The sequence below is a fragment of the Brachionichthys hirsutus genome, chromosome 13, assembly GCF_040956055.1.
Source record: "Brachionichthys hirsutus isolate HB-005 chromosome 13, CSIRO-AGI_Bhir_v1, whole genome shotgun sequence".
In the NCBI taxonomy this organism is placed as follows: Eukaryota; Metazoa; Chordata; class Actinopteri; order Lophiiformes; family Brachionichthyidae; genus Brachionichthys; species Brachionichthys hirsutus.
This window is the reverse complement of record NC_090909.1, coordinates 11,243,001-11,257,148: the sequence shown is the minus strand read 5'-3', so window position 1 is coordinate 11,257,148 and position 14,148 is coordinate 11,243,001. Positions and strand designations below refer to the sequence as shown.

Here is a 14,148-nt window from a genome sequence, read left to right as displayed (position 1 = left end):
ATGAAGCGGACGTCACACACTTCAGTCAGGCATTAACTTTAGATGCTTCCGAACGACGAGGACACGTCTGGACTTTATTTAATCTGAGGGACTCTTGCAGGGATTTGTGAAGATTTTATTTGATTATTTTTCAGTCTTTGGCGTGTGCAGATTATTTTGTCGGACGTGTTCCTGTTGAGTATTCCAGACTTGCAGCTGGTTGCGTTTCCTCTGCTGTGTTTGATGAAACCTCAGAATCTGCTCTAAATAAAAAAGGAAGTTTTCAAAAATGCTAATATGATATTTATATACTGTGTGAATATATATTTTAACTAATTTGTCACTAATTTTGTAACTAATCCAAAATGTATTAAAAAAATAAAAGATGAAAATATTCATCAGAACGATCAGATTGGTTATTACTGACTTGTGAAGGAACAGTTCACACAAAAACACATTCTTACAGTTGGAGAGCTGGTTGAAGTTTATTTTATGGGGGGGTCCATCCTGTCTGGGCACTGCACGGACACACGATCAATAGTGTTCACCAGTATCAGTGTTCACCATTATAACTCAATCTGATCAACACACATCCTCAAATCCATGCTGGTGTTCCAAAGCAGGAACAAATGATCCGTATATTTTATTTGAACGCAACTATAAACTGTGTGAGTGTATTTGTATATGACAAAGTATACTGTGAGTACTCTCATTAATAGACTCGTCTGATCCCATAGTGTTCTCGTATTAATTAAAAGGAATTGATGGTTTCCTTGGAAGGACGTCTTCATCCAAGCCCCCGTAAAAACAATTCCAACATTCCTTTATTTCTGGTGTCGCCTGCGAACAAACGCGTCATCGGCCGGTTCTTTCTTGTTTAAATCCATTGATTGGGCTTATCCTGACGGAACAGTCTTTATTGTTCGTTATTATGAAACATAACGGCGTTCATCCTGTTTCATCGCACTGCACGGAGACGAGGTTTTACAGTCGCGCTAGCAGCTCTCAGACGCCCAGCAGCATTTAGTCCCGCTCGAAAGGTCAGAGTTCAACGAGTGAACGACCCTGCAGCTGATTTGTGCTTTTGCGTCCCTTTCTAGAGGACACGCCTCCAACATGTCCCTTCTCACCCACCTGCTGGCGTGTCTCTTCGGGATGGGTTCCTGGGTCTCCATTAATGGCCTGTGGGTGGAGCTGCCCCTCGTTGTTCCCCAGATCCCAGAGGGCTGGTACTTGCCCTCTTACCTCTCTGTCCTCATCCAAATGGCCAACATCGGGCCTCTCTTCGTGACACTCATGCACCGCTTCCGGCCCGGCGCCCTGAACGAAACGGCAGTCATCTACGCGATCGTCTCTCTGGGTACTGTGGCGAGCTTCCTGCTGGGTTTCTTCTGGAAGGAGACGGCGGTTGTTGCCGGTGCCCCTCGCAGTGTAGCGCTCCTCGTCTTGACCTTCTTCCTCGCCACTGTTGACTGCACTTCGTCCGTCACCTTCCTGCCCTTCATGATGCGTCTCGAGCCCCGGTTCCTGACCACCTACTACATCGGGGAGGGTGTGAGCGGCCTGCTGCCTGCTCTGGTAGCCCTGGTCCAAGGCGTTGGGGTGCTCGATTGCTTAAACGGCACCCAAACTACGAACCTCACGCTGAGCTCATCCAACAGCTCTGTGACCTTTGACCTCCAGGCCCACTATCAGCCTGCCAACTTCTCGGCCGAGGTGTTTTTCTTCTTCCTCAGTGCCATGATGCTGGTGTGCCTACTGGCATTCCTGCTGTTGAACTACCACCCATCTGTGGCCAGGGAGCGCCCCAGTGGACAATACACCAATGGGGTGAGAGAGACGTCTCGGAGGAAAAGGAAGTGGGCCGAACAGAAACCCGTGGTGGATCCCCACAAGTCCCGGAGCACCTTCGGCGCCGGCTCCTACAGCTGCGTGGAGCTGCTTTATATCTTTGCGATCCTGGCCTGGGTGAACGCTCTGACCAACGTGGCGCTTCCGTCGGTGCAGTCCTACTCGTGCATGCCCTACGGGAATAACATCTACCACTTATCGGCCACCATGGCCGCCGTGTCCAACCCTCTGGCCTGCTTCATTGCCTTGTTCTTTCCTATGAGGTCAGTAACAAATTGGTGCGTTCACAAAAAGTTGATCAATTTTATTAGAAAATCGGACATGATTTGTACAAGAATAAAATGTTGCAACGTGATTGGCTGTGGTGGTATTTTAATGTCGTTGGGCGTTGCCCGTTATTTCACTGTCACTGCACAGATCGCTGCTGCTGATGGGCGCTCTCACGTTGATTGGCAGCGGCGCTGGAGCTTATATAATGGGCATGGCGGCGCTGAGTCCATGTCCGCTTCTCCTTCACGAACGCTCAGGCGGAGTCGTCATTGTGAGTATGGATCAGCGTGACCGTCGTTCGCTTCTGTTACAACGTCACGGCCTTCGTGACGGGAACCAACGCCACCTGCTCCACAGGTGTTGGCCTGGATCCTCTTCGTTCTCGCTCTGTCCTACGTGAAGGTGATCATCGGGGTGATCCTGCGCGACGAAGGCCACAGCGCCCTCGTGTGGTGTGGGGCCGTGGTGCAGCTGGGCTCCCTGCTGGGCGCCGTAACCATGTTTCCGCTGGTTAGTGTGTTCAGTTACTTTTCGTCAGGGGACCCATGCAGCACAAACTGCCCTTAAAGAGTTCGGTAATTGTGAACTACAAATGCATCCGATGGGTAGTTACTAGTTGCCATGGAGACTGTCTCTTTTTTATTTCAAGCAGCGCGCTTTGCTGGATTTATGTGACTGTTTGGTGACTGTAAAAAAATTATCTGCTATAACCGATGACACCTGATGAGTTTAAAAATGTTATTTAACATTTAACTGGTGCCAAAAGAGAAAACTGGCATTCTGTTGAAGATCAGATCCTTTCTAGCCACTATAGTCAAATTGCACAAGCTTGGCATTTATAAATTATGCAAGCTTCAAGTAGACGCCGCCATGTGTGATTAATTCAACAATTTACCACAAAGTCTGGCAAATTATTGTCAGTTGCCTTCTCATAAATACATAAATACCATATAAATACAGTATGTCTCACTAAAAACAAAAGAAAGTATTGATATTCCGAGTATTAACACATCACTAGGTAAATATTCCACAACAAATAAAAACCAAAACCTCCCTGTTATATATATATATATACATATACATACAGTACACATGATTTAAATGTCTATTTCTCTGTTTGCTGCTGTATTTCATATCGTTACAATCTCAACTCGACCAGCATTCACTGCTTTCTATTCCCTTTTGCCTTTTATTTGAATGGATTTGCATTCTCATCATGTGCTGTGTAAATATTTGTCAACCAAATGGTAATAAATACATTTAAATACATTTACAAATCTGCAGATTTGTTGTTGTTTTTTCCATTTTGGCCATTTCATTTATTTACCTGGTAGCCACAAGTTCCCTTCACTCATTTATTATTACATCTCATGAATCTCAAAGCTCTCTTATTTGTTTTATTTATTTATAATCTCTCAAATCCTTTGGCATCACAATGGATGCAATGGATACAACCGACGGAGAGCCTCCCCTGTTCTACGTACTTTATCCTTTAGTTTCTCCAGTCGGACGAATCGAAGGCGGCCTATCTCGGTGGCAGAGCCAGAGACGTGTTGGATCCGTCTCTGGTGGCCGTTGTTTTTAAAAAGTTTTTTTTTTTTACAAATCACTCCCTCCCCCACTTCAAGCAGTTTAATTTGCCTTGAGTTGAGAGGTAAAACAGCGGCTGCACGACACTTGCAACAGACAACAGCAGTAAGCAGATAGGATCAACGACATGGTCAAACATGCATTCAGGCAGAAATGTAAGTCTTTGCATGATAGTAAGTGGCGCGTAACAAACGGAAAGGATGACTGCGTTGACATAGACGATCTTATAGGCTCTCCTCTTGGCCGGATGCATCTTTTCACTCCCTGGACCAGACTTCTTCAGAGCTCGTGAGATTATGATGCTGCTTTTCATTATCAGTAACGTCATAAGTCCAAGCCACAGGACTGGAAGAGCAATAAAGAAGTTTCTTTTGATGTCTGAGCCACTCCGCAATACATAAACATTTAGAAACGCAAGGGGCAGAGACCACAGCCACACCGAGATCGCCCCGACGTCTCTGAATCTGTACGTCTTCAGCAGAGGGTAAGAAGTGGGATAAACCACGGCCACGTACCGCTCGATGCAGATCAAAGACAAGGCCGTTGGTCCTCCCACTTGTGCATAAGTGATGAGAAACCGAAGGATCATTCTGTGGACCCCTGGCCACAAATGCATGAAAAATAAATGCACGACGGAGAACAGGTACTGCAAGTAGAGGAAGAGAGCCAGATTACAATTCAGGATGTCAAACGTCTTCTTGGACGTGAAGGTGATCCACAGCACTTTGGTGGTCACCGGCACCCCGACGAGGATAGGGAAGAGGTCGATGACTGAGAGGCCCGCGACGTTGCCACGTTCATTCCCACAGGTCCCGTTTGGGAACGTGGCATTGGTGAAATGCTTCATCTTATTCCAGACAAGCGTATAAAACTGAAAGGAACGCCATCAGAGAAGAGAGGCTGATAAATACAGAGCTTTGGGACGTCTTCGTTGCCCTAGTGGTAATCGTGTCACTGTGCAGGTAGCTGCTTCACAAGTTTGGTACCTTCACTGCATTGTGAATTATTCTATTACAATTAGTCACAGAACTACATTGAATCCAACGCGGATCTAGTAAAAACAGCTCTTTAACCCTTTATGGCCCGCACCATGAAGTAATCGTCAATACAATTTGTATTGTTAAATGTGGATGATTTATGTACGAAGGACTTTCAACGGAAACAAGACCACAAGGGCTTTTTAGAAATGCTCCTCTTAAACAGGATGTTTGACTGTACTTGTACTGTAACACATACTACTGTTTGACTGTACTTGTACCCTAACATTCTATCTAATAAATATATTCATCATCATCATCATCACCGCTCTAATTTTTGGAAAATAAGGTCTTACTGGAACCTTCTGACAAATTTGTAAAAAAAAAAAAAGAAGAAGAAGAATTCATGGAATCATGGACAATGCAGGGCTTGTATCTATCACCTTTTTTGGGTGGGGGAATCAAACTGAAGTAGAAGTGTCAAAATCCTGAAAGTCCATGTGTATCAAATATGATGCGTTTGGCAATAAAGGGTTAAATAAAGATCCATGACAAACATCCTGAAGTCAAGCAGAATAAAGCAGAATAACGGCATGGAAATCAAGGCTTTGCTGTGTCGGCAGATTTCTTTGGTTCTGTTTTTTCTTTTTATCTCACATTTTTTTAAGTGAAACTTTTACAATTTTACAGACAACTAACAACAGAAGTTCCTCTAATCATGCTTTAATCCGAAACATAAAAACCGAACTTAATGTGAGAATATAAATATATATATATATAAAATCATAAATGAACATTCAGCACTTACCAGATGCTTTTGCTGCCCAATGCTGAGAAAGAATGACATCCCATCCCAGCCAATCCACTGGCAAATGCCAGAAATGACAGCTGATTTTCCTAATAGATGTAAGACAGGTGCGAACCAGCTGAGCAAAGAACAACAAGGTGTAAACCCGACATGTCCTGATTTTAATAACCGCTGGTATCATTCAACATGTCGTCTGGCTCAGACGCTGAGCTCAGCCCTGATTTCAGTCCGCGGGGATCACTCAAACCACGACTGCCATTCACCGAGAGCATGAATCTAAAAACGGCAGCTCCATCCTCAGCATCCTTCTACCGATATAGTCCCTGTCTCTCCTCTGGACATGTCCAAACCATCAAAGTCTGGTCTCTCTGAGCTTGTCTCCAAAACGTCTAACCTTCACTGTCCCTCTTATTGTCTCATTTCTAATCCTGTCCAACCTGGTCCAAGGAGAACCTCAGCATCTTCATCTCCTCCACTTCTAGCTCCGCCTCCTGTCTTTTCCTCAGAGACACTGTCTCTAAACCGTCCATCATGGCTGTCCTCACCACTGTCTCTAAGCCGTCCATCATGGCTGTCCTCACCACTGTCCCTAAGCTGTCCATCATGGCTGTCCTCACCACTGTCCCTAAGCTGTCCATCATGGCTGTCCTCACCACCGTCTCTAAGCCGTCCATCATGGCTGTCCTCACCACTGTCTCTAAGCCGTCCATCATGGCTGTCCTCACCACTGTCTCTAAGCCGTCCATCATGGCTGTCCTCACCACTGCTTTGTTGACCCGAGGTACCTGAAGTCCTCTACCTCCTCTACGTCTATTCCTTGTAGCTTCACTGTTCCCCCTGGGACCTTCTCATTTACACACATGTACTCTGTTTTACTCCTCTCACCTTCATTCCTCTCTTTTCTAGAGCAGACCTCCACTTTTCTAGATTCTTCTCTACCTGCAGGTCACAATGTCATCTGCAAACATCATATTCCAAGGAGCTTCCTGTCTCACCTCATCTGTTAGTCTATCCATCACCATGGCAAACAAAAAGGGGCTCAGAGCTGATCCCTGGTGCATCCCACCTCTACACTAAACCCCCGTTACTCCTACTACACACTTCACTACTGTCGTACAACTGTCATACATGTCCTGAACTACTCCGACATACTTCTCTGCCACTCCAGACTTCCTCATGATGACGTCTTCTTTGTGGCTTGGACGATCCAGTGTGATGAAAATAATATTCTGCAGCCAGAGAACCATCCAGTCCCTTGTGATGTCACCAAATGCACAAATGTTGCACTGCTTTTACTTTGGCCTGTCGCCCATTGAGGGCTGAAGAGCCCCGTCGTATCTAAAACTGAATGTGTTGCAGGAACACTTTGACACTTTAATCGCCAAAGAAATCGACTGGAGACTGTTGAAACGACTGCTCTTCATCTTTTCCTTTCCTGGGTCGACGCGTCATCAATAAGGTGAGAAATGCAAAGACTGCAGCTCAAACCTGAAGCCAAATAAGGCAACTGGATGTCATTGGAGTGAAACTAATCTGAGGCGAACTCCGGAGAATCTCAAGTCGTTTGGGAATCTGGTTCGATGGTTACCAGATCTAACACAACATACCTTATGAGATAACTACCGGTATGTGTAAAGTAGGAAGCCGAGGGAATATTACAGTCAGTAATGAAAAGCCATTAATACACCAGGGTGGAGCAGTGGGTAGGGCTGTCACCTCACAGCAAGGTTCTACGTCTGCGTGGGTTTTTTCGGTTTCCTCCCACCTCAAAAAAACCCAAACAATTAAGGTGAATTGGTCACTCTAAAATTGTCCGTAGGTGTGAGTGGTGGTGTGTGGCGACACATCCAGGGTGTACACCGCCTCTGGTCCGTAGTCAGTCCGTCAATGTGATAATGGTCTCGTCTACCACAGGACGGACGGTCTTATGAATACATGTCGAATCAGAGTAGCACGCCAAAGCATAGTCAACGTGAAAACTATTTGTAATATCTTTATTTACAAGATCCAAAATCACAAATAAAGCTGTTGATGTATTAAAAAAAAGAAGTAAACTTGACCTGCCAATGCGCATGTACACACACATTCACCTGCTGTAGAGACACAAACGCACCGAACCAGAAGTGATCAAGAGGACAAAGGATCGGAGCGTTTGATTCGTCCAGCCTGAAAACAACAACATTACAGAGGAGTAACGGGGAGAGTCCACCGCCCCGCGGAACTGTTCGCAGCACTGAGCTCTACTTCCTGTTGGCGTTCGCCGTCCCAATGACGCAGTCGTTCACCTGTAAACAGAGCAGCGAGAGGAATGCTCTCAGAAGCCATTTTAACCAGACAGAAGGATTTAATGCAAATGAGAAGCCCCTTGTTGCACGTCTCACTCGTCCTTTGTTCCATTTGACGTCGCCGTTCACGCTGCGCTGTGTGTTTCACGCCGGTAGCACTGACCTTGCTGGCGAACCTCAAGGAGTTGAGCGTTTCCCCGAAGCTGACCGGTTCTGGAGCGACGTTCACAAACATCAGCCTAGGTCGCCCAAAAAGAAAATAAGTCATTTTTATTTCCACGGCACCAGATCACAACAGAAAGTCATCCCGAGGACACGTTGCAGGTGCAGCAGGGAAAAGACAGAACCCAGCTTGTCCCCCCCCCCCCGCTGTCTCCCAGAGACAGGGAGAAGCTTCCCTTTAACAGGCAGAAACCTTGGACAGAACCAAAGGCTCAGAGTGAGATCTCTTGAAGCCGTGTTGATTTAGGAAACGTACGTTTTGCCGTTCCCCCCCAAACAGCCTTGCAGAAGGAAGGTCAGCTTGGAGTTCCTGTATGGAACGTGGTTCTCCTGGAAGAGCAACGCAATCGGTTACCGCGGCAACCCAAGCCTTTTTTCAGCGTCTCCGGTAAAGCCGGACGGACCCGCAGGCCCAGCTCGGCCCGCGTCTCCTCCAGACGGGCGCGGGACACACCTTGTTGGCCAGCGCACTGATCACCAGGCCCAGGTTGGACAGGGAGCCGTTGATGGCCGTCATCTCCTTGAAACGCTCCCCCTGAGCCTGACTCTTCACCATTCGCTCGCTGCCAGCCAAGTCCACCAGGCACAGGGTGGCTGCGAGAAGACAGTCACGCCCGATTATAGGTGCACTAAATGCCACGTTTGCAGGAGCTGCCGGGTCCGACAGCCAACAAACACTGGTTTCCGGCAGAACCGGTGAAGCTGTACTCACACTTGCATTTGACGTCCCTGCCGGCGTGCACGCCCTCAATGTCCAGCTGGAAGACTGAATGGGAGCGGGACGAGCGGTCGTTCTGGCTCGTCTGGGCTGTGGAGCGATTCTGATTGGCCAATGAAATTAGGCCTAGAACCTGGCGAGAGCAGGGGATCGGCCCAATTATTGGCTTTCACGGTGAACAGTAGTTTAAATAGAAACCTACGGTACTTAAAATGTTGTGATTCTCGTTTGCCGATTTAGAAAGGGAACTCTGGCGTCCGTACCTGACCCTCAGTGGAGACCTGCTCATAGTGGAGGTTGCTGATTGTCACGTCATTGGTGGAGGACTTTCGGATCTCATACTCGGGCCTCTTGCTGGCCTTCCCGGTATAGAGGAGGTCCCGCAGGGTCTCGTTGTAGATCTCAACGAAGCTGGCTGTGAATACGAACTGACAAAAAAAATATGAAATACTCTAAGTTGACAAATGAAGAAACAGTGATATCAAAAACCAAAGGGATAATAGCAAATGAATTTTGTAATTTTAAGACGATGACACATCCGAGAGGAATTGGCCGCTGATCCGAGTATTAACTTCGTGCTTCTCAGGATGCTGGTCACAGAAATGATTCCTAAACACGATGGCCCTCTTCCACTCGTCGCACTAACCGCCCAGCCTTGCGTTTCCAGCTTCTCTGCAGCGCTGAAGATTTGCTGTACGGCTCTGGGAATGACACCCCGGCGCTCGTGAAACTCATCTCCCTCCATGGTGTACGTCTTTCCACTTCCTGTCTGGCCATAGGCAAAGCAGCAGACATTGTAGCCATCCAACGCCGACTGCACGAGCAGCGAGATCTCGTCGAAGATCTGATCACAAAGCGACGCAGCTACCGTGAACGTCGTCGTATTCACGTATCCTGCAGCGCGCAGGATAAACGGTGACGGACGCACGCGCCGCTTACCTCCTGTTGTGAAGCCGTGGGGCCAAAGACCTGGTCAAAACTGAAGTTGTAAATCTTCTGAGTGTCACCGGCCTTTCCTGTGCGAGACTGAAAAGCAGAATCTGGTTTTGTACCGGAGGAATACGCAGCGACACGTCTTCCTGTCGCTCCTTTCAGGCGCGTTTGTGATGACTGAGCATCGATCTGACACAGAGACGATCGATGTTTCTGTTCTACAACAGTGATTGGCAGATCAGAGCCCAAATATATTACGGTACTAATGAATGATATTTACAGTACGATAGAATTATCCGACAGTAAATGACGCGTTTTAGGTGCGGTGAGGGGGCAGGGTTCTTACCTCTTCTTTTTTGGCGAGTGTTATCACTTTGTTATCGCCGGCCGGCAGCTGAATGTGTTGGCCGACACCTCCCTCCACCAGTGGGCGCACTCTGCAAAAGACCCTGATATTGCCCTGTATGAGGACAATAGATAAGCAAGTCCATTAGGCAGAGGTGTATTTGGTTTGGCAGTACTACAAATACAATATACCGGTACTCTAATACAGCAGAACCTCGGTAGTCGAACAACTCGGTTTTCGTCCAAAGAAATTGAGTTTAAAATGCCAAACGGATTTTTGCATTTCGGCTTTTGGAGTTTGTGCGTTTTTTCCGCATTTCCTCTTTTGAGCTCTTAGTCATGGATCCAAAGAAGGAAAGAGGACAGCAGCGAGAACAACCGTTAAATTGAAGGAGGGAATAATCGGCCAATATGAGAACGGTGTCGGCGTCTCGGCTCTTGTTGCGTAGTACGGCGTGGCAAAATGGACGATTTAGACTTTTAAGAAACCTGCGCAAAAGAGAAAGCTAAAACCCAGGAGGACAGTTACGCAGTCATTTTATGGAGGAGGAATAACTCTGCTAAACGGTACGTAAATGTCCAGAACGGGGTTAAATTTACTTTCATTACACCTTTATGTCGTCTGCTGTTCAGAAACGCGTAGTTACATATCAACAGAACCGTCGCTATGAAAATGGGCGTTTTTCTGGATTATTCCAGCTCCCATCATTTCTTATGGGAAACATCGTTTCGGTTTCCAGACAGTATTACGGAACAAATTACGTTGGACAACCGAGGTTCCCCTGTAATAATAACGGCTTCAAAAAGAACAAAAACAGGAAATGACGTTTCATCAGCGGCTTTATCAATGGAGTTGAACTGATGGTGACATCACACGGTGACCCACCTTAAACTCCTGCAGAGTGTTGTGGAGCCGGCGGCGCTCCATCTCCCCAGCGTGAAGCTCGTCCTTCTGCTGGGACACGGTCTCTGTGAGGGCGCGGACCTCGTCCTCCGTGTCTCTGAGCGTCCCCTGCAGACGGGCCAGAGACGCCTCCTGCACCGACAGCGTCATCTGTAATTAGAAGACAGACGCCTAATAAAACGATGCATTTCCAAACATACAGGGATGACGACAGGAATGTGTTTTCAGCTGAACTCTTAAGGTTGGGCTGATTACTCTTCAGTCATTTGTAACCGATTTCGAGTTAAATTACTGAAAAACTAAATTCATAAAATAAGGCAACACATTTAATGAGCAGTTCTGACTATTTTGAAAGTATCTCGAGTCACTGTTTTTCCTCGGCTCTACGCTTGTTCTCATCAGAAGGCTTTCCTGAGAAGACGCCGCTCTTCTCTTCACGTTTACACTGTTCAGTTCATCGAGGTGAACGAATGAATTAAAAGCAGCAGAAATCCACTGAGCGGCTGAGAGTGAACGGAGAGTGAACGTCTCTGACATCACCGATTTGAATGTATCGTCATTTGTCGTGCTAACTGCACACGAACAGAAGCAGACTCTCTAGCACAGAGGCGTGAGCAGCCCTGCTCCATACCTTGAGCGTCTGCAGCTCGGTCTCTCGGCTGTCCAGCAGCGTTTCCATCACGCTGCATCTGCTTTGTGCGTTGGACAGTTCTTGTTGAATGAGGCTCTTTTCTTTAGAGACTCTCTCCAACTCATCCTGGAGTCCTCTCAACGCCTGGAGGTCCTGCTCATACGCGCTGAAACCAACGAGGCAAGACGTCTAATGGCGCCCAAGCAGATAACACCATGACCATAGAATATTTACCTGATCTGCATCCTCTGACTCTCCAGCTCTTTCTTCAAGTCAGTCACTTCAGATCGACTCTGGAGCGTAGTGATGATGACGATGATGAATATATTTATTAGATAGAGTGTTAGAGTACGAGTAAAATGCAAAATAACAATAAATTAAAAGGACACATAATATGTACAACGTATGTAGTCACTTTGAGAACTTCATTCTCCTGGTTGACAGATTTCATTTTGGTCCTGTAGTTGGGAATCCTGCCTTCCATGTCACTGACCTTGCCCCTCAGGTCCCAGGCGTGCCGTTTGCTGGTCCCTGAACACAACAGCAGCAGGTTTCCATTCAGAATTCTAAGGTCCTTGCCCAGTGGTTTTGATGTAGGCACAGACAACACGGGTGTAAATAATAAACGCAACGTTTGGACGCTTCGATCCACGGATCCTGCTTAAGATGCGAGCTGGCTTCCCGGGACGGGGGCACCGTAAATGTTATTAGGAACAGCTGTTCTTTGTGGACGTAAACATATGCTAATAATGTTCATGCATTAGAAAGACAGCCTTATTAATGAATGATGACCACACAACAACAAGATTACACCCTCGTTCAGGGGCCCCGTCAGGGCTGGGCCTTGAACCGGTGACCCGATGGTTCCCACGCCACTGAGCCATGCTAACTGCTTTACTGCTTGCGTCTGCTGCAGAGAGGACTGGATTTCTAACCTGTTCGTGCAGCGGCGGGCGGAACAGACGGCTTCGTGCTCCCTCCCTTTGCAGCAGCTTTAGATGGTTTCACTGCGCCTGATGCAACCAGAAAATAACCATCAGTACCCACCATCAGAACGTACCGGCTCGGTGCTGACAGCTCGGGTTTGGGGGAGCAGAAAAGCGCTATATAAATAAAATGTATTATTATTATTAGTATTAACAAAGCCTGCATCTTCTTGCTGGTCGGTGACACATCTGGTGAAACCCCGGCCATAAACTACCTCACAATTACAGGAGCGAGTCTGAGAATACGAGGTATGAAATCCCAGCAGGCAGTTCCTCTTACGTGTGGAAGGACCAACGGCCACCGTAGCAGCTCCCACGCTTCTGACTGGTTTCACTGGTTTCACTGTGTGAGGAACAAAGAGACAGAAGCGGTTCTGAACGGGTCAATAGAACCCCCGAAATAAGAACAAACACAGGCGTGAAAACACAAATTTTGTTTTTTTCCTTCCAATTTGTAAGAATAGATCTCTAAAGCCACACCTGCTATTATCCCATGTGTCATCTTGGCGTGTGGTTCTAATGTAAATACACATCTGGAGAGTTGCTGCATGTATTTAGTGAACCCTTACCAAGCGGCCTGGTTGGCGCAGCAGCCGGCGGCTTGCTACTCATCACTGCAGACGCTGCAGACGCTGCAGACGCTGCAGACGCTGCAGACGGTCTCACGGGGCCGGGCCCCGCGTCCTTACGAAGCCTCTTCTGCAAACAAAAGAAAAACTACTTTTTATTGCACACTAATCATGATGGATCATTTAATGGCTACAAAAAAAGTTGACATTGTTCACAGTTCTCCGGCTACAGATCAACGTCTGGGTGTTTGGATTTATTCACTGAGAACGGTTCAGCGACATCTGGAGCATCTGGAGCTGCAGCAGCAGAAAGAAAACTCTAGTTGGCGCTGTACTCTTAGACTTCACGGCTACGTTTGGTGTAATTGACCATGAAATCCTGCCGTCAACGCTGAAATATTATGGGTTTACGCTGTTGTCTCCATCACTGGTAAGAAGCTAATGGCGTTCCAAACAAAACAAATCCACCTTTTAAATAAAAGACAAGTAGGTGATGAAGTGCCGCACACACCTGTGCAGGTCCAACGTCTGAGAGCGGCTCAGAGCCGCCGCCGCCGCCTGGGAGGGCCCTTTTGGTCGACATAGGCAAGCGTGACATTCTCATCAGGTTTCAGAGAAGAGGTGCGTTCTAGAGAAACACAAACAAACATGCATTAATGCTTCTGTGGTGAATATATTTATGAGATAGAATGTTAGGGTACAAGTACAGTCACACAGCAGCATGTATTACAGTACAAGTACAGTCACACAGTAGCATGTATTACAGTACAAGTACGGTCACACAGCAGCATGTATTACAGTACAAGTACAGTCACACAGTAGTATGTATTACAGTACAAGTACAGTCACACAGCAGCATGTATTACAGTACAAGTACAGTCAAACAGCAGCATGTATTACAGTACAAGTACAGTCACACAGTAGTATGTATTACAGTACAAGTACAGTCATTTGACTGTACTTGTGCAGGAGTCAAACAGTTCCACCCCTGGGGGGGGGGGGGTTGTTGTTGTTTGAGCTCCCTCTAGTGTTGTGGCTGAGTGTCACATCAAGCTCAACCAGTTTGGCAACAGCTGATGC

The 14,148-nt window shown here is 47.0% G+C and overlaps 2 protein-coding genes across 2 annotated transcripts; one reads left to right on the top strand and one right to left on the bottom strand.

The window, feature by feature from the left end:
* The first annotated feature begins 1,095 nt into the window (after positions 1-1,095).
* Positions 1,096-2,667, top strand: slc52a3-2a (solute carrier family 52 member 3-2a). Its single transcript, XM_068747224.1, has 3 exons — positions 1,096-2,093; positions 2,248-2,371; positions 2,458-2,667. The coding sequence occupies exons 1-3, from the start codon at positions 1,096-1,098 to the stop codon at positions 2,665-2,667; spliced, it is 1,332 nt and encodes a 443-aa protein (XP_068603325.1).
* A 5,048-nt stretch (positions 2,668-7,715) lies between these two features.
* kifc1 (kinesin family member C1) lies at positions 7,716-13,001 on the bottom strand. The gene is made up of 15 exons (XM_068747626.1): positions 12,980-13,001; positions 12,780-12,842; positions 11,914-12,044; positions 11,748-11,806; positions 11,514-11,679; positions 10,865-11,032; positions 9,980-10,093; positions 9,640-9,726; positions 9,347-9,544; positions 8,964-9,128; positions 8,695-8,833; positions 8,437-8,576; positions 8,239-8,312; positions 7,924-7,999; positions 7,716-7,760 (listed from the first exon to the last, which is right to left on the bottom strand). The coding sequence occupies exons 1-15, from the start codon at positions 12,999-13,001 to the stop codon at positions 7,716-7,718; spliced, it is 1,647 nt and encodes a 548-aa protein (XP_068603727.1).
* Positions 13,002-14,148: the final 1,147 nt, after the last annotated feature.